General features: G+C 36.6%; 1 protein-coding gene across 2 annotated transcripts in view; it reads left to right on the top strand.

Annotated features, from left to right (window-relative positions):
- The window catches only part of LOC103571919 (semaphorin-1A), an 86,678-nt gene that overhangs the window by 47,991 nt on the left and 12,415 nt on the right, over positions 1–26,272 (top strand). For both annotated transcript variants that reach the window (XM_008550267.3, XM_008550266.3), the window contains exons 3-6: positions 12,477–12,573; positions 13,712–13,763; positions 18,995–19,165; positions 25,907–25,994. In XM_008550267.3, coding sequence (XP_008548489.1) covers positions 12,477–12,573; positions 13,712–13,763; positions 18,995–19,165; positions 25,907–25,994 — 408 coding nt within the window. The remainder of the gene's footprint in view (positions 1–12,476; positions 12,574–13,711; positions 13,764–18,994; positions 19,166–25,906; positions 25,995–26,272) is intronic.

Genomic DNA, 26,272 nt, shown 5'->3' with positions numbered 1-26,272 from the left:
TCTTCCACCGTTAATACTCGTACTCAATCTTTCTCTGGATCTTGCTCTCTCTTATTCACGAATAATCCTCAGCTCAACCACACCCGAGCTGGCTTGAGACACCTCACTACTCGCATTAGGATTAACCGTGTGCCAAATAGACCCGCACTAGTCTACTGAACTCAACTCAACTCAACTCAACTCAATTCGAATCTCGAGATAGGACTAGCAATTTCATAGCTCTCGACATTCTCTCCAAGTGTACTTGTAACGGACAGAGGATCGAAGAATCCCTGAATACTGTAGTGGTGTGCAGGTTAGAGACATAAAGGCCCAAGAGCTTTGAGAAGCTGAACAACTAAAGGATGAGAATAACTCGGGACAGAGAGGTAAAGGTTCAACTGGAGCTTTTACATTTTCCTACAACACGTATTTCCAGCTCACCGCCTACAACCTGCAGGTCGATGCGCTCGTAGTACTGAATGGCTCATCGTTAGAGCTTAGACTCGAGCACTTTTCTCTCCGTCCAATTCCTATCCGTAATACAGCCGTACAACTGTACACCTATACAAATTTACACAGATATACACCTACGTTTATATATACATTGGATATTACTTTTGCTTGGTCGTCTGGTCGTCTTGTTCGTCGAGATATTCTACCATCTCTTCTACCATCAGCAACACACTCCCACTCGGCGTCGCCTCAATGCGGCTATTCATTTCGCTCTGGTGCCGTGCCAAACGAACCACGCGCTTTTCCGTATAAAAATTGAGGACCTCGAATCAACTTCCATTTCTTTTTTATTATTATTATTTTTTTCTTCTTTACTTTACAGTGCCTTTTATTATTTATTATTTTTTTTTTCAATTCACGGAGTAAAAATGAAGGCAGAGAAAAAAAACACAAAGTAAAAGTTTACAAAAAAAACTTGGTAGCCGTAGCAGTAGGAGATAGACCGCAAAGTAACCATCAGACGTTCAGCATCCGGTAGTCATCAATTTCGAGATTCCTAATTTTATTATGTAACTAGTACACAGCACTTGGTTTCCTGTGATTTGTTTCACTGGTATAAAATGATTAACTTGATGAATATAAAGTAACAAAATGTCTGTATATATATATTGATGTGTATAAATGTATTTGATATCTTGTTGTATCCCGCAGGCGTTTTAACCTCTTCGGCATCCTGCTGTCGCTGTACTCTGCTTTCATCAAGATCCACCTACATATATAAGACTTTGATATGTATATATATATATAAGTTCGGGTGCAATATCTCGTGCCCGCATCATCTCATATTTCATCCGCAAAAAGCCGTAGATTGAGCAAAGTTGGCCGTGTATTAAGTATTAGCGGGTTAACGCCAAGAGGCATTAATCCTTATAATCCCCCTTGTGTTTTACAACTACTTGAGTTGTTTTTTCTCTGGAGATATATTAAATGGTATATAGTATTTTTGACGAATGCAATAAACACTAAAGGAGTCTTATTCAGTTGAGACTTTGGCGATGTGATGTATGATGTGTGTGCGTGCGTGTACTTCCGGTTCAATTCATTTGTCTGACATTTAATGGAGTAGGGTGCGCTGAAAAAAAGTACTCGGGTGATGAGTGTGTGGGTTCAAAGCATCAAGAGAAGCAAGAAGTCTGATAAGCTTTTGCCGAACAAGCGGTTATCGTAAGCAGAAGGCTTATCTCACGCTTGAGGGTTATCAGACCCTTTAAAGCCACGATCAGCCAATTATTTTTTACTTGCCTTATACTCGTTCTCCTCCGCAACTAACTCAAGCTCTTCAACTCACTCTTATTCTTACTCTTACTACTCTTGCTTTTACTTGCCTTTACTTGGTTTTACTTGGTTTTACTTGCCTTATTCCTCCTCCACTTCAAGGTGATCCTCAACATCTACTTCGGTTCACTAGCCGTCCTGAAGTTCTATCGACTCGAGAGATAGCTTTCGAAATTTCCCGTTCGAATAATTAACGGCTGAATGCGTCTGGACCAGATACGATTCAACTAACAAGCGAATGAAGCCAGTGACCTCTCCGGTGGACTTAATAATAATAATAATAACAACAACAACAACAACAACAACAACAAACCAAGCTACTGCTGTATGAGTAGTAACCAACAGAATATAAGGAAAAAACAAAAATAAAATTGGTAAAAAATCAGAGATGAATGGAAAAAAAAATCTGTCGATACAATATGTACATACGGCTTGCCTAGGGTATGTATCCAACACGCTTGCCAGAGAAATAAGTCTTTTGTATTGACGTTCAAACTCGTGCATTTTGCCGGTAATCTCTCCCGCATTATTCGCCATATGAGCATCAGACATATCCGCTTCGCCTTGAATTCACCTGCCATCGAGTTCAATACTCTGTTGTTATTATTATTATTTTTAGTACTATCGTAATTTTTTTTTATCCTTCAATGTCTGATCCTCCCTGACTTGTCTCTCGACTCGGAGGCATTGGATACGAGGATTTTCCGGGCAGCCAGCCATCGTCTTTACCAAGGCTCGAATTTAGCTTGGCCCAAATCCAAAAGTCCAGCAGTCTCTCCACTACAACTCCTCGTCTACTATTTCCCTCATATTTCTCTACGAGTAGGGTCCTGCAGCATACTGCCACCATCCTCATCTCATCTCATCCTCACATTTTTCCCTGGGGTCTTGATGAAGCTTATGGGCTTCGTATAATCATACTCTCATACATTCAGAAAATCATATACATCGATATATATAAGTATACACCAGCAGTAGTTTAACTCGTTCGAAAACCAGTTCCGGGTAATACTTTGAGAGAAAGTGCATCTCATAAATACCCACTCCGCACACTAAAACCCTAGTTCTTTTTTTATTATTTATTTTTATTCTTTTTTTACATATATTGTAAAGTGCCGTCCAGCCCAAATGCTGCTGACAAAAATAGCAAGCCAGATGAAAGGGGAAAAGACAATAGACCAGAGAAATATGTACTGCAGAAAAGTTATAGATATATATATATATACATAAAAAAAAAAAAAATAAAAATAAAAAGGAAAAAAATTTGAACGGTGAGCACTTTGTCCGGACGTTGGATTATACTAAAAGAAGACCTTCTATATTCTGTCCGTGGATTCCTATTGGCGCGTCAAAACGTCCTCAGAACATCACAATGTAGTGGTTGTCATCGTTTTGTTACCTTCTATGTATACTAAAGCAGTAACAGGAATATATAGCAGCACGAGCAGCACACATCTACTGGCAACCCCGTTTTTGCAGTTGTCTATCTTTCGGAGGAACGACCGAGGCGTGTAATTTCCCCGCATTTTCCCGCTCCCGCTCCCGCTCTCGTCGTCACCGACGTCCTCGTATTTACTCTTAAGCACCTAAAACTGGGAAAATGAAAAGTCCGAGTAGAGCTTGCGCTCACATTCATTCTCCATTTTGTCCTTGTTGTGCCAGTAGACTATTTCGACGTGGCCTCAGGTGTCCTACCATTTCCGACACACATTGCTCAACACTATTATCTATATAGCTACTGCTGCTGGTACTTTTGATACTCTGGCATGGTATACCTGGTATACGTATAGCAGACTGTACTTGCACAAGAGTAAATGAGTCCAGCGAGTTATAATCGTTCCAGTGGGTCCATGAGCCATTAAGAAGTATAGACCAGTTCTATATGTCCCTTTCCTTGAGACTAAACTCTCTGCATAACAGCAGTAACTGCCTGTGGAAATTTGCGAAACTCATCGTGTTCACATTGGATCCTCTTCATCCTTTTCATCGTCTTCTTCTTCATCATTCTTATACTTTCTTTTTCGTACACGTGGGAATCGCCTTGAGCAACGCTCTCTATTTCATGTTTTTAACTAATGTAATGCTTTAGTTTTTAATGCCCACTATTATTGGGTCCAGTCTATTTACAAAACGTTAGATGATCGGTTTGTGTTGCAATAAGAGAACGGGATTCCACCAACTAACGAGTCACTTTCACGAATTCGGATTACCCGCAAGCCAATTTTTTTTTTTTTTTTTTTTTTTAATCCATTTCATTTATTTATTTTTTGTTTAAATATCCAGTGGGCAACATGAGAAAAAAATTCGTTCTACTTCATGAGATTTTTTTTTTTTTAACCAAAAACTCAGCAACTAATCCGTTGATAAAGTTACTCGTGGCTTTTAATAGCTCGATTTTTACCGTAACTAAAACCGGGTTTCATTTTTTTTTTTTTTTGTTAATCAGTAAATTGATAAAAAAAAAAAGCCCCAGTAATTTAATCTTCGAAGGTAATGTAAATGCATGCATAATGAAAGATATTTAAAATATATATCAGTGTGTATTTTTCGCTTATTAAATATATAATAAAAAAAATGATTACGCGTAACGTGTCTGTAAGAATTTCATTGTCTTGAAGAGTACGGAAGAATGAACCCGCTGCGGAGTAGTAAAGTCGTCTAGTTAAAAGTTTTACCAACTTCTTTTTTTTATTTTTTCAACTACTGTCTTTAGTAAAATAAAGAATTTCGTTTGAATGAATTGCTACAGTTGAACAATTTCATGCGAGAGAAAACTTTCTGAGTAATTTTATAATGAATTGAAACTAATAAAAATAGTATAATAAAAGAAAAAAAAACTTGATAATGAAATAAAATTTCAAATTAAATTTTGAGTATAGAAAAAAAAGCAATACAATTTCATTTAAATTGATAACAATATGACAAAAATAAAAAATGAATCTTTCGTAAAAACTAAAACGACCAAGATATTTTATTATTATTATTATTATTAATAATATAATGGATTAGAAATAAAAGGAGAGACAATATAAAATCAATTTAACATGATAGGTGTGACAATAGAGGACGTAGATATAAAAGCCAGAACCGCAGACATGTGCTGGCGCATTACGCGGATGCAAAAGCCACAGAATAATGTATCGTACACTAGAATACACCAGTCGGACGATAAAGCTGCCGCACTACCACCGCGTGTTATTACAATATTACCACCCGACGTGGGAGAGAGCAGACTAGGGGGTTGAAGAGAAGAGACCAAAGAAAAGGACAGCCAAGAGAAAGCGATTTATAATAGTCGGTGGAAATGAAATTTATACATATAATATATATGAAAAAAAAAAAAATAAAAACTGGATCCCGCATCTACGCATCAACTTTCTCGACTCAACTCGACTCGACTGTTTACTCCCTAGGGAATTTATATATGTATAAATAAAAATTTACAACAAAATAGAAGAGAAAAGCGATGTTGGAGAAGACGACAGTGTATGGCGCAGAGACGTGTATATAATATATATACATGCGTTTGGATTTGGACAGCACGCGAGATCGCGTGCAAAATAACTCCTCTCTCCCTCTTTAGGCTGTGAAGCGGGTAGACTTCCATGCACCCGCTCCCACGCTCCACGCTCTTACTTTAATCCACTATAGCTGTGGCATTTTAATTTCTACCTAGGTGCCATATTATTTTCATAACTCCTGGACGGACGACAGAAATCCCACCACGCACGAGTAGTAAAAGAGCCAAAGAGAGCAAAAGGCAGATGTCTATTGTGCCCGAGTGGGAGCAAGAGGAAATAAAAATAAAAAATGAGGAACGAAAGACCTAAAGTTAAAAGGTTACTCATACAGAAAATTAATTGTGCTTTTGCCTGATTCTCATTCAGTCTGCGAATTCCCATTTTATTTTTTTAAACCTTCTCATAATATTTTTTTTTTTCCTACCGTTAATATCATAAAGAAAATTGTTCTGATGGATGAAGTGCTCGAAAAAAAGTTAAACAACAAAAAATGTAACAAGTATATAAGGTTGCCGTTTTAATGATGATTACTGAGTTTTTAAGATAAAAATATAAATAAAAATAATAAAAAAAAAATGTACGAAAGCTCTCGATTTACACAGAGTTTTTTTTTTCTAACGTATAGAGCTAAGATAGAGCAGTTATCGGGCAAGCGCAAAGACACCATTTTGCTTGACCTGGTCTTTGGTCCCTTTTGGCTTCGCCGCCTTTTGTCGAGATGAGCTGAGCACCAGATAGTTGTTGAGGATTGCTAGTGGAGACGTGGGAGACGAACCGTATGGCGAACATGGTCTACTATTTTAAAACTTTTATTTATACATAAATATCTGCATCTATCTAGGCTAGAAATGCACCAGTCGGCATCGAAAAGTGTTTCGCCTGCGAGTTTATACATCCATCCATATGTATATCATAGGGTATGAGCGAGCATGTACAGTCCTCTTCGACATGGGAAAGTTTCAAGTCCGGAAATTTGCATACCGATATTTCGAGCTGCTTAAAAGTCCGCGGTTCAACATAATAGGAAAGAAAAAAAGCGGTATCAGTTCTATTTGTTCAATACAAAACCAGCTAAATAAAAGAAAAAAAAAAAAAATACTGAATGACCTGCAAAAAAAAGAAGAAGAAAAAAAAGATTTCGATGTATTTAGCTATAGCTTAATTCGATTTTCTTTCTTCTACGTGAATATCCGTGGCGACTTTTAATGTAGCGCTGAAAAATAGTTGTATATATAGGTATCTCTATACAGTGTCGTGGTTTTAAGACAAGAAAAATCGAAAAAGCGTTCTTCCTCATTGGGGGTACGATATACAAAGCGATCCAATTAGGAAGCGAACTGCGGACGAATCGTTCGATCGGGCAAGCGATCGGAGCTTGGATAAGCTCAACGGCAACTCCTGTATACCATACCAGCAGATTCTTTATTTTCTTATTCCTTTTATCCAACTCTTTCATACTCTTTCTGCCTTTCTTACTTGAGGTAAATAGCTTTGATGTACGATAAAATTGCGCGACTGTAACTTGAACTATCTCTTTTCTGTATCCCATTTCTATACTGTTCGACTGTTGTTGCTTTCTACTGCATTTACAGTCTCTGTGTGTATATAATATATATAATGCTACACTATCATTATACCTTTCTCTACATATATCTATCTATCTATCTATATATATATATATAAAGCACAGGATAGGAACCAGGAAAATTGTATCCCGCGGAGCACTTCGATTGCAACAGTTTATTGCGGCCGGATGCACTGGGCATGCACACTACTCTGAAACTCTCGCGCCAATTGCCGCGCTTCCTTCTTTTCCGTTCACCCATTAAATCAGTTTGTTTAGCGCTCTGGTAAAAGCTCTTCTCTAGACTTTCGATGATGTATTTCCTCTTTTCGCCGAGAGCTTAATCCCCAATTTCATTATATATCCCATGCTTTGCCTGGCTCTGGTTCTAGCTCTGCCTTTATTCTTGTTTATTTATCTCATTTACTTTTTATTATTTATTGTTCACTTCTCCGTAGCTCTGCTTATCCGGTATATCTCGGAAAATGCAACTACTGTTAGAGCATTCTCCCTTTAAACAATTTTTCAACGTTATTTATCATTAGAGGCGTAACTATTTTCCATCACATAAACTTGTGAGACAAATCACCACAATCGTTTGGGCACTTTAGCGGTGATTTAACATACCAACGTCACCGTTTTCCTCACATAGTGGTCCTCAGTATCTGTTGAGCAATTCAGCTACACAGTACACACAACTCGACACAAAACTCAACAACAGTAATAGTAGCAGTAGCAATAGCAGTAGCAACACAGTGTGGGCTATGTCGCACGTAGACTCGTCTTGCACTCGACAAACAAACGAAGCAAATTGCAATTTATTCACGTCATCATGCCAAGGCACTCCACATGCCCCGTTGGCTTCTTCCTGTCCCCGCTTGTTAAATCCTATGCCTCAGGCAATAGCTCCACTTGTGTGTCTTTCTCTCTCTCTTTCTAAATGTATGTGTATATATTTCATTTTATCTTGTGCCATACTCTCTCAACAGCGTGTACACGCTCGCGGGACAATAACCAAGTTGGACCGAAACAAGCGTCCGAAAGGCAAAAGACCTGGGGCTTGTATTACGTCATTGAAAATCTATCGGCGAAGAAACTCGAGCGTTAATCACAAGAGGCGCAATCACGCTTTCCCTTCTACCATTTTACCCTTCTTCTTCTTCTTATAGTTATTGTCCTTCTTCTGCTTGTACTTGAAACTCTCTCCCTTTTTGTTCTTCACAATTCACTCTCTCATTGACGACGACGCAATTACCAAGTCCTTAGTCACAAGAGAGACATCCTCATTGGTATAAACCAGCTGTGCTTCTGATCATGTCCCTTCCTCTTCTTCATCCCGAACCTATTCCCTATATCCCAGTAGTAGTTCACTTCAGTCAGCCAGTTTTCCTGTATACTCTCATTTCTCAAATAATCAATTCTCGACCTCATTCTTCGCCATTTCCAATCCTTGCTTCTCTATACATATATATTTGTCTTAAAATCCCTTTTCTCTTACATCTATTCACCTTGGCCTGTATAGTTTTCGAGTGATTAATATTGACAGTGGTGACATTGCTATAGCCATTATTCTCGTGGAGCGCCATCTATAAGGCGCGTCTATATACCGCCAATTGAAAACAATGTTTAAAAAAAAAAAAAACAAATGTCTCGGTGTATATTTAACATGAATAAATTTTATTTTCACTGATTGCTATTGTTACACTTGCGGAAGTTACCCGTAGCAATTCTTTGAGCATGAATATGTCAATTAATATACGGATCTGCTGTTGTATGTCATCATTTTATAGTACAGAGTTAAATGTATGCCAAGTACGAGGACGCTGTAAACTATGCATTGAGCGTTGAGTATTAGTAGCAGTAACAGTAACAGTAGAACTAGCAGTCTAGTACAAACGTGCACAAAGTTGTCCCTAACTCTCCTACCGGTGGTTCATGTTTACAATGTACCGGGAAAACAAGACAAGGCAATTCACGATGTGTTATACTCACTATACAGTAGAGTAAATATATATACATCTATCTATTCATCTATATATATATATATATATATGTTTATATAATCTTGAACCCTTTCTCTCTTACGTTTCCGTGTATTTTGACATAAACTAGTCACTTGGCACATCAGGGCAGCTCGAGTTGTCGAGTCTTTGATGTGAAACCCAATGCAACTAATTATTGATCTACTTAGAGTGGCAAACGTTCAGAAACAAACAGACTTACTTTAGTTAATTTCACGACAGTTGATATATCAACCGAACAGTTGACTAATAATTAATGCAATTATTTTAACTTGAAGCCACTCTTAGAAATTAGGTCAACCATATTAATTATTCTTCGTACTAATAACTTACAAGTAAACTCTTCTATTTTTATTTATTGGCTTGATATCTGTATATTTTATTTTATTTTTTTCATTTTATGCTTCTCTACTTAAGCATCTTTATGGTAAGCATGAAAGAATCAGATAATTGGATTATGCGGTGGAATGTTCATACGCGGAAATCACTGGGGATTACAATCGGTCAGATACACAGAACGTTATATTTATCAAGTAAAGTACAATTGATTCGACGGTCGTTCATTCAATAACAGGGCATAAAGCAGTATCAGCCGCATCGCTCGAATAATTCTCACGGAATCCACAATTTATTCAGAATCGTTCATTAAACTGCATATAATGGACGATATATGGAAAGGAAATACACCCCTGACGATACTCAATCGTTGCCACCACCAACAATCCCATCATTATCACAGTTAACGCACATTATTCCATCGACTCATTCAATATATTATTTTCCCTACTGCTTTACCCTACCACCATCATTCGATTTTCCAATTATTCCCATGTAAATAAGTGCCTTCATTATTTATTTTCATATATGCCCATTACCAATAAACTACAAACTATACTAAGCTTTGCTCTTCTAGTTAATTAGTTCATCAATTTATTGGATCACAAAAGACTTTTCTCCAATCTAAAAATTAGCTTTCAAAAAAATTTAATTAACAATATCAATCGCTTGATTGTTTCCAATTTTTTTTTCTTCGTTTTTTTTTTAAATAAATAATTTTATTTAAACGGTAAAATTTAAAATGTCACATGTAACTTTTGTAATGAAAGCTTGAATAAACAAATTTAGCGACTGAGTGAATAAAGTTAAAAAAAAAAAAGTTTTAAAAAAGTGGCACATCAATTAATCAAAAGATGAAAGAGTAGTGAGTGTACATAACAGTAGATTGTGTTAGATTGTGTGAGCTCGTGTGATGAAGGGCGGTACAGCTAGGCACGGTCCTAGCGCACTGCAACAATGACAACAACACAACGACAACCTCGACGCGGAGACGTCGTCGTCGTTGACCCATACACTCTCGCGTGACTCGATGATTCACGACGAGTATATACATGCCAGTCTGTCTGCCAACTTGACTTCTCCCAGTTCATCCTCCCTAAAGCTGCTAGCAATAGATAGATACATATGTACAGAGGAGAAGGGAAAGAGAAAGAGAGAGAAAGCTCCAGCTTAAACCTGTGTCTGTTCACCGTTGGCAGAGTGACCCTTTCGTCGCGTTCGACACAACAATTTAGCAGTCCTTGTGATGAAAATAAAATAAACAGAAGAGCACACACTATGCGATGTATAGTAAAGCTCAGTGATATGACATAGCATAGTAACAGCTGGTAGAGCTTGCGTCCAAGTAAAGTCATAAAGCATCAAAGGCTTCCTATCTGCTAATATGTATAGTTGATAGTTGAGAGAGTAGACCTTCCTGTGGATGGTCCTCTTCAGAACTAGAACTTGGCATTGGACTTTAATCCATTTAGCAGAGAGCAATAACGACGGCATTTCGTGGCCAAGAGCTATTCGAGCAAGTCCGTCACGTTCATGTCCTCAAGGATGATGGAAGGAAGTTCTCGAGGATACTCGACTCCTTGTTGGTTAACGCAAAATTCAACTCGATCGCCATAGGGCTAAGATGCTGATATTGATTTAACTTGTTCATGCTTCAAGTAGTACATCTCTATATACATGCATATATATATCGGTTCACCTCCACGATATACATGTATATGTGCGTATCGGTACCTACATATTCCATGTAGATATATACATAAGACATCGATATATATATATATATATATATATATATGACATGGATGTCGTTATTGGGATCCTCGTTATATCAGTAGTACATAGAGGAAGATGTAGTATATAATGTGGAAACACTTTAGTGTACCCGTAAATTCGTTGGACCTGTTTCCCGAATCAAGAGTGTCTTGGCCAGCAAAGTGGCCCGAGGATAATTGAAACCGATTCAATGTATATATGGGATCTCCGTGACCCCAACGGGTATTAATTCATCGAACTGACAGCCCGTAACGTCCCGATCGGCAACTGTGCCTCGCTAGTCGTTATTTTAGCAGTTTTTCATAATAAATCATTTTAAAATTCTAGACTGGTTGTTTTTTTTAAGCTTTCATTTCTCGAGAGCAGACTGGGTTGTGGTGCTTATGATACAGAATGTAATGAATTCAACCAACGAATATAACCTCGATGTGGTGGTTAAATTGCCCTCATCCAGGAATAATCGGTATCTCGCGGTTTTTATCTATCCCGTGGTTGGTGGTACTCTGGCTCTCAGAGGTGCCATCGTGTGCCAACGGGAAAGCTTTTTAATTTCATACTTTACTTCTCGCCAAAATTGCGCACTTTCTTTTATACTACTACTGGCATTGGTGCTGGTACGACCTTAATTTACGAGCGACACGTGATCAAGAACCAACCACTTTGTCTTTTTCCACTTCCTTCTACTTTCCATTTTTCCTTGATACTTTTTTTTGTTTCTTCGCAGCCCCTCGCTCATTCATTCACTCACTCGCTTACTCACTCACTCTCGTCTTACCCTCATTTATTTTTTTTTTATTTTAAAAACTTTTTTTTTTTTGTTATTTTCGCGCAACTTTGTAAATTCCTTTCCCATTTGTCTCTCTCCTGCGGATGCTTTTTCATTTTCCAGTCGAAAAAAAAAAAAAAAATGAAAAAAGCATAAAAATAACTTTTGCGGCTCGAAATAAAATAAAAATCTCGTTGATTCAATGTGCTATGCCGAGACACAAATAATAGATTTATCAATGTTTCAAGAGCACAGCCGAGGTTGGAAATTGAATATAACTCAATGCCGGGAAGTACACACAGGGTACACGATAGAATATTTCATGTTCTCCCTCTTTAGCTTTATTTTTATATTTTATTTTTCATTTATTTAAACTCCAGTTCTTTTTCTTGTTTTTCTTCCTTAGCTCCCTTTACTCCCTTATTCTTAGTTCCTTGGTCTTGCCATCTATCTACCGACATTTGTTTTCTTTTAACCCTCTTGTTTCTCTTCAGCCCGCAAATTTATCGGACACTTGGGGAATGTAGTGTATACTCAAGCCTGAATCGAAATGCTTGGCGTACATGCGAGCGGGCAATGCTTTACACGTAAGCGACGCTCGATTTACTAGCAGCAGCTTAACTCACGAATTTTTACCATCATGTTTTATTATATATATATACATTTTTTTTCTCGCTCCTCTAACATTTTCGTTTATTTTTTTTATTTTTTTATTTTTACAGGCGAAGTAATCGGGCAACGGTTCTTGGGCAACGAGAGTCACGTGGAGCACTTCAAACTTCTTGAACGAGCGCCGACTTTTATCCTGATTGGTGCAAGGTAATATTTTTCACCATGTTTAAAGCCCATCGCACAATCTACCCTCCTTAATGTTCATCCAACCCTCGTCCCTATAAATTTTTATAAATTATTTAAACACCCATCAATGTGCTTGATACTTATTCCCTCCTTGTTCTAATATTCTTTTACACTAAAATATAACTTTTATACCTTAAAAAAGATATTAAAAAACAGATAACCCATAAATTTTTAGTATTATTACAACTGGCTTCTCTACCATTGCCTCCATATTAAACCCATTATAAATTTGTCAGCTTTAAAAAATATAAACCAGACCAAAAGACACATCTCTAAACGCTTCTCGCACTTGACGGCACCAAGAAAATTGGATGTCCGTAAAACGCTCTCGTCATTTTCGTATGTAAATTTTTTACGAGCTCGTTCTACCCACGATTGTGGTCTACTCGGAGTTATCCTTCGGGCGCGAAATTTTACCAAGTAACAGAGCTAACAGAATAAAAAAAAAAAAAAAAAAAATATTAACTACCATCACCACGGCAGGACTACCAACGTTACCATAACACTAGGACTAGTACGAAAGAAAAAAATAAGTAAAATAGAATAAGACAAGAGAAGAAAAAAAGCTTAAACCAGGGAATGAATTAATGCAGACTAGGACAGGATATAAACGTAAACGGAAGAGAGATGGAGGAGATAGAAACGGCGGCTGGGGATTCTCAGAGTGGTGCGGTGGGCGCAGTGGGCGCGCGAGAGCGGTATACCGAGGATAATCAATTTCACGTCCGACCGCGAGCTAAGCCGTCACGAGCCTCCGATAATGGATGCACACGTTTATCACGCGGGCACCTACCTCTGTCTCTTTCTCTCCCTCTTGCTCTGTTATAGCTCTTACTCACTCCCTACTGAACTCGATAATTATGCACAGCCCTACTAATTGAGGAAGATCGATGAGTCGGGCGATGACAGCAGCCGTGGCAGCAGCACGCGCTCATCAAATCCCCCAAAGCTTTCCTCCATCTTGTGTCACTTAAGCTCAATTATACACAAAACCCAGGGCTTTTGGTGTCTATCCGTCCATCTATCTATCTATCTAACAATCTATCGAACTGTCTCATTAATACACAATAAATAATCAATGTGTTGTTTTATTTTACAGAAATGCCATTTACAATATCAGTCTTCACGATCTCTCGGAAATCTCTGATCAGGTAAATAACTAACTAATTAATTAATTTATTCATTAATTCATTCATTTGTTTACTGTTCATCACTCAGTCATTTACTTAATTAAAAGTTGTGTGTATTTTTTTTTTTTTATTTTCATCTGAATCCACAATATCCTCTATCCCCATCACTCATCTCTTGAATTTTTAACGGTATAATAACATCGTATCTCTGATTTGAATTTCTGTTCTACAATTACACCAGCATTACCACCAGTGAGATAATAATGAAAAAAGGAATATGCAAAATGAGATTTGACTTCATCTAGCAGCTAGTCATTTTGACAGTTACATCCGGCAAATGGTTGAAATGTAAATTAGGTAATCACGTTAACGGGCATACAGTCATGTGCATGCATAGATTCTCCTACATGTATTCTCTCCTACAAATAAATAACATTCACATTCCCACATATTCACTTAAATTCACATATATATCTACATATACATTGTTAGTATATAAAACCATGCATTCTGCAGGAGATTTCTACACAGATATACATAGTCGTGTTGTTAAACTAAAGTAAAATATCCAAAGAGTGAAAAGCTTCAGGAAAAAGCTCATGAGCAAGTAAAGATGAAAGGGATGAGTAGCGTGGTGAAGAAATCCTGTTAATGACTTACCCAGAGTGAAACGTAACCGTGTATAAGCTTTTTTTCCTACCACTCACCAACATCAGTTGGATTTTCCCTCAGAAGGAAGGAAAAGGAGTTATCTGCCGGCACGCTACACCTCCTACATACTACAGACTACAGTTTGCGGCTCCTCAGAGAATATATTTTTTTAATGTGTGTGAATTTTCTCAGTAGTAGTAGTAGTAGTAATAGTAGTAGAGATGAAGAAAGCTAAATGTTTCCATTTTGCTGGTCCCAACAACAAGCTTGTTGACAGTAGACTCGACACAACGTAATCCTACGGGAAAACTTTTCCGTAAGACTAATTAAGTCGCATTGAAGCTACTAAGTCAGAACGTCAACATACCGGAACGTCCGTTGCAGATGGCCAAGGAGTTTCAATGAGAAGAAAAAATATACGATCGATCTGATAAATAAAGCATCGAGAGTGGAGACAACTTGGTTCCTTGGGATATCTACAGATATCTATAGATACATATACAAGCTAACATTGATCATAGTATAGACATAATGCATACATACTTAAATGAGTTTCTTGGTCGGCAACGAGCAAGCTCTCTAGTATATATAATACTGTATACTTGTGATATAGCAAGAGTCTAGACTCTCGACCGCTACGTCGTCGTACTCGACTACACGCAGCAGAGAGAGGCGGCTCTGACCGGTCATTCACTCAGCCGTAATAAAAACTCGCCACCGTTCGCGCATAACTTGATCCACATCGGCAGGCTGCACGGCTGGCTATCTTGCCATACCACTCAACGTGTTCACTGTTCAACCAACATCTACACTCCTCCCGCTCCCTCTTTAGAGCATACACACACTGGTAGCAGTGGTGGCACTGCTGCTGGGCTGTTGTTATATTTAATATCAAAGTTTCACGTAAATTAAATCCTTTCACACGTTTATTAATAAACGAAAAATAAATCCGTGGCCTCATTTTATAATTTTAAATAACATCAATTTATTATTATTTTTTTTTTACTCTTGCAAAATTATATCCTTATAAATTATCCGCTATATTAATATTGAATTTTATGATTAAAAATATAAACTTTACCACAGAAAAACGAATGCTAAATAAAAATATGACAAAGTCAATAACAGCCACTGAGTGGTTCGTCTTGATGACATCCACCCTTTCTTTCTCTGCCTCAAAACGTCTCTTCTTTTCATATATATTTTACCAGCTGAAAGTAGAAGATGTCGATGACGACAACAACAACAACGGTGCAATTAGCTCGATATCAAGATTTCGACTTTGTCAACGAGAATATTGACGAGAAGTTTGTATACCTCTTTTCAAGATCCAAGGTGTTCTCTAGACTAGCTTTTGGATCTCATCCAAATGGATTTGTCGTCAAGAATTTTATCCTTCTGTTCCTTTTCGTATACTTTTTCTTCCCCACCTCCTTTTCTTTTTCTCCGTCGTAACCGTACTCCTTCACCTTCTCATTTTTCTTATCCCCCCACTCCCTACACAACTTGATGTTTTTCTCATGTTCGTTTTCTTGCGTTTGCAGTTTTACTTATACGGAAACTCAAATGTCAGTCTCTTACATTGTTATCCATTTTGTAAAGAGTAACATAGTCAACGTAATTCTATACGCACTGCTAAATCAACGACTTTATTTTTTATGTTTTCTTAACTAAAATGTACTGTTATATTATCTTTTTACTTAATAAATACTATTAAAATTTTTTGTTTCTTTTTACTCAAGTCATAATAATAGTAATAATTACCGGAGATTAGGCATTAGTTGTCGAGTATCGTTAACAAAAACAATAACCTTACCGGTAAGTTGACTTATCCGATTATATATCTTGGTAGGGTATCCGCGAGACGTCTTACATTTATACTTCCGTTGTCATAGAACCGTAGAATAAGTATAAAAATTTTCGTCGTCGTCGTCGCGGTCGTGGTTGTGGTCGTCGTCATATCGTAGTTGAGTGCAAGTAGTATAAGTACTAGTCGTAGAATCGTCGGCGGTTCGTTGGTAGTTGTTAAAGTCATCGCGCCCGCGAGCGTATTATAATATAGGAGGTAGCATGCCACCACAAACCAGGAAAGGAAAACCAACGGGAATGAAAATTACAGTCTCTTCACTTCTTCCGTTCTTTTAATTCATTCATAAAACCTAGAATATCAATCATAAAAAATAAGAAAAATTCATATTACAAACTCTGTACTAAGAATAAACTTACTTTTATATAATGATATTATATATTCTGTGTGAAACCACTCCCTTTTATACCTTTCATCTTTTTTACTGTATTTATTTTATTTATTTATTTCATTTAATGACGTTATAATATATTTTTTCTCAATAAAAATACTCGTTACATTTACCAGATAATCTACTCGGGTATATTAATATTTTTCTGTGTAATCTTAAGTTATTTTATCTCATAAAATTAAAGTAGAAAATGTACCGAATTAAAAATCCATTTAACAGAAAAAAAAGATACGAGATAACTTATTTTTATTGCAGTCAAAATTACGTTAAAAAAAAAAAAACAAAAACAAAAAGAAAGTAAATATAAAAACTGGGAATATAAGGACTCGGGGTAGGGTGAGAGAGGACTGACAAACGGTTGAGACGAGGCAGTCACGCGCCATCCATCCATTTCCGTTAAATGTCCGTGTACGTCAAAGGGGACTTTAGCGCAAATTAAATCTATTCTCCTGCTGGTGTCGAGCACACCCCGTACAACGGCAACTTTTGCCTGTGCCCCTCTGGATCGTTATTTTTGCTAACTCGGAGTGAAGTGAGTAGACAAGGAACACCAATACCTATACCAATACCTATATACCTATATACCTGTATCACCACCACAGGAAAGTATAGAGAACAACCCGACTTGAGATTCTCTCGTGCATTATCTTTTTTCTCTCTCTTGTGCTCAACAATATTATCCTCATACTGTTGCTCTCCATTCCAACCCTTTCACCTCAACTATTTCCGCTTGTCGCGCCTGACAAAAGAGAAAGACGGGGCAAATTTAATCTATTTACCGTAAAGCGACGGTGTACATCACCTCTATACCACTCTATATACCGGAGACCCTCTCATTCAGTCTCGACTCTTGCGATCTTTCTTTAACCTACACACACACACACACACACACACTAACAGGTGTAATGAATATATATATATAAATATATATGGGGGGACAAAGTCGTCTGTCGCGTCTGCCGAGCCAGGTAAAATTATTCCATGCCATTAGCCAGCCCTCTGCTAGACTAAATGCACACATACATTTTCAACGGTAGTAAAACGCCCGTGAATATATATGTGTTATTATATATGTGTACGTAGAGAGATATCGCACACAAGGCCTTAATAATCCGTTGAATGGTGCGTGAAGAAAAGTCATTGAGGCAAACGTGTGTCTTGTGCAGAGGCTAATTTAAACCGAGAGTTACTGCACAAATGAACAAGTTTATTTAGTTTGAGGTGTAGTTGTGAGTTAGTGGATGAAACGAGCCCCCGCACAACAGTTGTATATATTATATAATAACACATACATTGCGGCAAACAGTTGTTTTAGTTTGTAGGAATAGCATCACACCGAGCAAAACATTTTGCACCGAGTCTTTTAACCACCGACGTTGGCTGCCTGACTCAAAGTATTTTACCCCGTGGCTAAACAACCTGAAACATTTGCTGTTATTTATGAATCCTATTTAACGCAAGTATTTCAACCAACTGTTTTACCTTTTATTCATTCACTCACTCATTCATTTTCTCTTTCTTTCTCTCTCAATCTCTCTCTATCGCTACACACTCTTTGAACTCTTGACCCTTCCACGTGCTTTTGTCGCTCATTCGTCTCGAGTGTTATAAGTGAACTTTCTTTTTATTTTATTTGAAATTTTTTTATACTCTCTACTTTATTCTGACACTTCTACTACACAACTATTTTATGATTTTACATTTTTTAACATTTTAAAACGCGCATTATAAATTTTTTTTTTTATTTTTTATCCTGCTATACTAGAGTATAATACAAGTAATGGAAATAAATATCCGAATGCAGTGGACGGGAACAATGTATTCGGGAAAAATAAAATTTATTTTGTTAAAATTAGCAGTTACTCGTAAATATATATATATATATATATATATATATATATATAAATATATTTAGAAAATATGTATATGTAAAGAGAGCAAGCGCTCGTCCGGAAGCGTATAACTGCGAAACCCGTGTATAAGCCGTTGAATATTCAGTGCGATTTTGCGGTTTAAACTTTTAGTCAGGTCTCTCGCGCGCAGCCACCCACGCCTGTTACGACGTGGTCGTATTCTAATTAGGCCAAAGTGGAGACGAGAACCTCCTATTCCCCTTCTGTCCCCTGCAGTGATGTTTAACCAAGACCTCTCTGTGTGTATATCTATATATATTTATATGACGAGAGAATAAGAGAGAACGAAGAAAATAAACGACAGGCAGATTCTGGGCAAATTAAAATCACGACATAAGTCAAGAAAGGAAATAATCTTCCTTAATATTTCTCTTTGTTATTCATTTTTTCTTTCTTAATTAAAAACATTTTTATTTTTTTTCTGTTACAGAGAGTTCAGTGGTCGAGTTCAGCGGCTCACAGGGAGATGTGTAATTTAAAAGGTGCAAGTGAAGACGATTGTCAAAATTACGTACGAGTATTTGGCCGTCAAGGGCCGAATAAATTCATCGCTTGCGGCACCAACGCTTATAAGCCACAGTGCAAGCAATTTGTGCGCACGGTAAATTACATACTTTCACTTTTCACTATATATATATATTTATATACTTATATATTATCTTGAAATTTTATTTTCTCTGTTAATTAAATTTAAATACTTAAGTCTGGGTATATTACAAACAGCAATTTAACAAGCAACTGATTATTAATTTAAAATACCTCAGTACGCAAATATTCTTTGGCGGAAAATAAAAATGTTTATTTCGTGACACAGACACAAATTCGAAGCAAAACTCAACAGCGAATTTCCTAGTAAATATTTAAAAATCTCATGGGGAACAGATGACATGAATCGTCATGTTAATTGAACCTCCCTTTCATTCATGTTTGATTTTTCATTTTTTTTTTTTTTTTTTTCTATTTTTTAAAAATGACAGAAAGCTCTTACGGTGACGTCTGTCACACAGACACGAAAACTGATAAAATACTTGACTAATGGAGATTGCCACCATGAATATATCGGAAGCTACCTGTCAAAGCGATCGACCTCTACAAATACATACGTGTGTTGGCTTTTTTTATTTTTTTATTTTAACTCTGGATAGTGGTGTTACATATATATATGAATGTATGAATGTTATACAGCTACTGCTCTAGTAGTGACTGCAACAACGTCTCGGTTGACCGGCGACGCGCGAAACGAATGCAACCCTCGAGAGGGTGGAAAATATAAAAAGCTTTCCTCCTTCCCTCCCTCTATCTCGCGATCGATACCGTTTATAATATATATCCACTATAGACCTTTATACAATATCAAACATGGTTCATTCTTACGGAGTAGAGGCAGTTGTGTGTTTTAATCTCGAGGGGATATATACATATATATATATATATATTATATATATTCTTTATATTTTATTTTAGCAGTTAAGAGGCTCAGCTTTTGTATGCTTCTGAGAACTTGTTGCAGACTTTTAGACAATTTTCATCATACAACAACCAACAAAACACTGTTCAACTAAAGCTCACTGAATTGTTTTAAATCCCCAGGGCGCAGTTGCTACAGAATTTTTACCACACTAAAAGCTATCAATTATTTATCATCTCCTAACAGACGAAAATCATTCAGAATTCTTTAAACTTTTATGTAAGCAAATATGTCGATTTTTATTTCCCTTCTTAAAATTCCGATATTTGAATTTAAGATTTAATAATAAATAATTCCTTTTGTTTTTATAAATAAAATATTTTAGTTTTTTAAAGAAAAATTTTTATTAAAAAAATCTTGAAAGAATTTCTCAAAGTATGTCAAAGTAATAAATTATTTGAAAAACATGTATATATAGATATATATATATACATAAAAAGTCAAGAAATATCTCTATTGAAAAAGAAACTTTTGCTGTATAATAACAGGTTTTCCCATGACATATGTTTGTATAAAGTATTACCCGTCGTTGTTAAATCTCGGTCATGAAATGGAAGTTTGTCGGTTGTACAATACATATATATACAAACATATATATCCGGCAATATATCAGGGATGAGTTAGGCCGTGTTTAGTTTGGCGGGAATGCGGGCACTGTTTTGATGTAATCGAAGGAATCCAAAGGGAGAGAAGCGGAGAGTAAAACTAGGTGATGCAGCACGAATATGTTTGCCTCCCTCTGACTCTCTCCTGTCCTCCCCCGTCCTCTCTTATTGCACCTTGCTCTTTTCCCCGCCAGCCAACCAGCCCGCCAGCCAGCCCGACGATAATCCCGGTGGTGTAGCATATAGCCAATGCAAAACCACACGAGAGCGTCGATTCTGGTCGACGCTGGTGCATTACCGTCGATTGCCACACAGCAAATATATCCATATATACATTGATCTCTATAGGTCTCATTCTCCACTCCATACTCCATACCCCATACCCCATCCCCCATACTCTATGCTACAGAGAATAATATAGAATGTATATGTAGCAAGTACCACTAGATCGATTGCCATTCGTCGCCACCATCACCATACCCAGCCCATTTAATACTTATCCCTCTTTCTCCTTTTGATCCGATCGATTCTACGATTGGCGACGCCAATATAATATCAAACTATTTCTTTTATATATAAACATTTATATATGTAAACCTTCACTCGTCTACTGTACTGTTAGTTTTGATCGGACACTAAGTCGATAGACAATCGAATATTTTGAATTCCTGTTTCATATCTATATATATATTATATAAAAATATCTCTATAAATCGAGGACGGCCATTAAAAGCGTTTATAGTTGTAGGCTCTAGTCAAACAAAGTTAGAGCTGGAACGATTTTTCACCTCCCATTTAAAATAGTTTTAATTTTTTTATTTTGTTGTACATTTTGTTTGTTATTTAATTCTTTTTCCGTTACATGTACACCAACAAAATAACAAAATAACAAACAAACTTGGGCGTCGACGCACAAAGCCATGTTGCCACGTTGCCTCGCGAATTTTTTCGTTCTCAGTAAGCTCGATTTATATAGAGATTTGGTATTCAGCCTATCGGTAAATCTCCATGTCCCGGGTTATATGTGATTTTTATATTTTTTCCAGCGTTAAATCGGGCTGGGATTATGTAGGTCATACGAGTACAGGCGGCGGAAAAGCAAACGCCACACGCGGATCGGATAATATCGCGTCGCTTGGTGGTCCAAGCCAAGCTGTCGTAGATCCCGGATCCGAGGAGAGCCATGAGATACCCAACTAACTATATACCGAAATAGAACCTCGAGTATGAACGAGGGGGAGCGGTCGAAATGGGGATAGATATTTTGGAATTTCGCCAACCCGACACTTACTCATATATACAACGAGTCACATATTTGCCTTCAACTTGCCCGCTTACCTGAACACGTTATGCGCTTCCCTTCCTTCCGTTGCTCTATACTTGCTGATGGAAACATCCATTATGCTTCCGAAATTCACATTACAACACTACCTTCCTATTTCCCCCTACTTCCCCCTTTACACATACACACATCAGCCAATTTCTCATTATATTACGCGACATACAGAGATTGTCAAGAAGTTTGTTTCAACCGTCAGATTATTGGAGTTAAATTGTTCAATGAATAGTTCGGTAAAATATTATACGCTGAAAAGTTTTATGATACGTTGAAAATTAATACTGATGGAAATTTAAATCTAATCCAACCGTTAATAGTTTCGTTTTATATGGAATTTAATAAAAAAGAGCATTCTTGTTTCATTTCATCGGTTCGGTTTCATGCGTTGGTCTGTTCTACGTACATTCGTTCATACATGATCATGCACTCTCCGTGTAACCCGGGATAATTAACGCTGCGTAGAAGCTACTGCTGATGTAGCCACCGGATTTTCCTTTATAGTAATTTCGTTTTATTAACATTATTATTATCATTAAAAACCGGACGTCAGTTAACGGAAGTACGCGTGACAGGAAAATTCGTATTCCAGTTATATTAAAATTATAATTAACTCATATGATAAAACTATTTTTTTTTTTTTTTTTTTTTTTGCCGTCCACCAATTACTTCCGTAATTCAAACGCGTGACGATGAGAGTTGGTGAGAAAAAAATATGTTTATGTATACATTTTCTTTTTTTTTTTGCTATGAAAGATGAATTTCTTGTAAAACGTTACGTGTCTTACATTTCGCCTTAGCACATTTCACCGGAGGTCATCACAACATACAAGAAGCGTTGGTGGATTCCGCCGGAAGTGAATCCACCCTAACATAAATCTATATAGAAGGGCTTGAAAATGAAGAGAAGTAAACCGAAGGAATAGAACGGTTATTTTGGATTTATGCCGTGCACGTTGGCCCCTTTCGTTTACTCGCGCCTTCTTGTCCATTTTGTTTCCTTCCGTGTGTAATGTGTCGGTTAAACTTGAGGATCGCCAGGAGCTAACGGAAGCGAACACCGGGTTTCCGAGATCTACAGAAAGGACACACATGTATACAGACTACTCACTACTTCATGTTGCAACCAAACGACGGACGTTATTGCTTGTATAAATATAGATATAAAGATATATTTATAAAAAAGTGGGGTGAGTGGGCGGTGAGATAAATCTAGATTCGATACAGCAAGCTTATTTCCGTTGATTTACTTTTTATTTTCGTTAAAACTTTATACTTGTTTTGTTTCAATATCAATATTATTATTATTATTATTTTTATTTTTCGTCCACGTCTCTGTCGTTTGTTATAACTAGTGTCAACGCCACCGTGAACATAATAAGCGAAATAATAATAAAACCGTAATTAGTCATGCTTCCGGTTTCAAATATATATTCTGCTAAATGAGTATTGTTCTATATGTTAAAATTAAAACGAGGTCATATTGAATTTGTGATACATGTACACTTCTATATATATTTATATATATATATAGATGAGCACGCGGTTAAATCGAGAGGGAAATTGGAATAATCGCCCGAGTCAAAATTGTGTATTCAGTTATTCAACTTCACATAAACGTGTGAATATTTTATATTTTATACAGCTGCTGTTTAATCACCGATAGATCATACTTGATAAATTATCAGGTTTTATTAATAAACCACAAATAATCATTTTTTTATACTGCCATTAATTGCATTTTTTTATCTATTTGACATTTAGCAAAAAAAAAAAAAAAAAGAAAAAAAAAAGTTATATTTTAAGCTTTTAATGAGATCAAAATCACTCGGTATTATATTTATAACACTTTTGTAAAAAATTAAAATACTATTATAATTTTAAATTCTACGATTTAAAAGAATACCAGTTAATTATATTTCCCACAAAATGTTATTTCATCCAGATATAAATAAAAATAACTGTATTATTAGAGAAATAATGGAGGTAAATCTCAGTCCAAAAAGGGAAATAAAAATAAAAAAAAAAAAAAAAAAACGCCGGATAAAATTTAAAATTATTTTTATAATAAAATAATATTCTGGGGGCATAATTTTTGTTCAGTGTACGCGGTGTGCAAAAGATGTTAGGTGTCTAAAAGTCTAAACGGGCCATTAGATAATGCAGCACTACGGAACCGGATGATTTACGGAACTTACCGAAGAGAACCGATAAGATTTCAGCTTTAGAAGGTACTTTCTTTCGGTCTCTTGGCTACCTAACTTACTTCCGTAACTGGAAAAGAAGTAGAAAAACAACAAGAAGAATAAGATGAAGATGAAGAAGAAGAAAGAGAACAAGTTCTTTTTTCACACTGATGCGACAGTAAGGCTTTCAAGACTGTCCAATTTATCTCGAGCACCTTTACTCTTTAAAGAGTAAAGAATAAGAGAATAAGCAAAAAAAGATGGAGGCAGGTGGGTGGACTAACACGTGCGCACGTGGGCGGAATTCCGGTACACATATATATAGAAATCTAGAATAAAGATGCAGCGAACGACAAAGTTGTCGTCGTCAAAGGAAAGAAAAGACTTTTGGCTGTTGGCACACACACACACACACACACACACACACACACACACAGATTTATAAATTCATCTATATATCCACAAGTTCTTGTTGTATTGTTTTTTACATCAACTCGACGAATTTATGATACACGAGTTCTTCTACGAAACTTTTCACCAAAGTAAAACTGAGCCACACTGCCGTGTAGTGGAAATGGTGGTGGCGGTGATGGCAGAAGAGAACCAGTAAAACTGGGCTGCTTGGATTTGCTGCAGCATAAAGCCCCAGCCAAACTTTTCAAATTAATGATAATTAGACGTAAAGTTAAGAAGCTTCTCACAAGATAACGAGTTACTCGCTTTTACGTTGTTTGTTCATTTGCCTTTTTACATCACCTGTATGTTATATATTTTAGACATTTTACGTCAAACTATAAAACTACAATAAACAAACTTTGAATCTTATATCATCCCTTGGACCTATTTACTGCCATTAAAAATATTTTTACCACTATTTTAGCTCCAAGAGTTTTATATCAAATAGAAATCTCTTTTAGGAAAGGTTAAAGCAATATTTTAGTTAAGTCCTGATAGCCGATAGAAAGTATCGTTGGGCTGCGATAGCAAAATATTTTTTTTTCTTTCGGGTTATTTTGCCTACGGCTATTTTTCACTTATTTACGTTTAAAGTTTGTATAAAAAAAAAAAAAAAAAAAATGTCTATATACACATAGTAGGTTTATACTTTTTTTTTCCCTCGATGAGAGAACATTTTATCCTGACTTTCCTCGGTGAACACCAAATACACCCACTGGTTCTGCTGGTGTAGCTTCTATTCGCTTCGACTACTCTACTAGCAGTACCAGCACAAGTACCAGCAAAAGTACCAGTACTAGCACTAGCACTACAATCTGCTTCTATACTCTTAAACTTGAACACAGTACACATAAAAGAGGCAAGAAAGGCAAGCTTGATCCGGCTCATCCTCTCCTCAATATTTCTTTATCCTTTTTTCATGCTACTGAAAATAAGCTGCCAATAAAAATCGTACAGCTTGCGTTTGTATCCCGGCATTTTTATCTCGAAATCGACTCGCCGACATGTTCGCCTACATTCTCAAATACAAATTCTATATTCATTGGCCTTTCTCGCGTTCTTCGAGTTTTACGAGCCAATCTTCCAAGTGTAATCTTACCTTCCAAACCCATCAGACAAACTTTTATAAAACTATCCCATATACCTATACTCATATACATATCATATGGATACTATAAAGTCGAAAATAGAAAAAAGTTGTCTATCGAGTGCTGGTCGTTTTTCACTTAAACTCCTTGACATCTGGTGTTGACTTTTTACTAAAAACTTTTGTTGCGCTCTTTTGTTTCAGAACGGCTCTTACGTGGGTTCAGGAGAGAGTGATGGCCTCGGCCTCTGTCCCTACGATCCTCAGCACAACAGCACAGCAGTTTTCGCCGGTAAGTATCAACGAGGAGCCAAGCTCAAGATGTGATATTAAAAAAAGTCTAAAACTGAAATAGATAAACTGGATGATATAAAATAAAATAAAATAAAATAAAATATATGTACATCGGGTACAATCTTTTATGAGAGAACATCATGGGTGACCTAGAATGGAAAAGACGTTGGTGTGGAACCAGCAATCTAATGTTCTTGAAATACATATGTATATATGTATATAGGTGGAACAGGGATGAAGAATGGCTTGAGATCCATGTATTTTGTTCAACCGTGT

The sequence above is a fragment of the Microplitis demolitor genome, chromosome 7 (genome assembly GCF_026212275.2).
Source record: "Microplitis demolitor isolate Queensland-Clemson2020A chromosome 7, iyMicDemo2.1a, whole genome shotgun sequence".
Classification (NCBI taxonomy): domain Eukaryota; kingdom Metazoa; phylum Arthropoda; class Insecta; order Hymenoptera; family Braconidae; genus Microplitis; species Microplitis demolitor.
The sequence above is the reverse complement of the archived record's forward strand: the minus strand, read 5'-3'. Positions and strand labels throughout refer to the sequence as shown.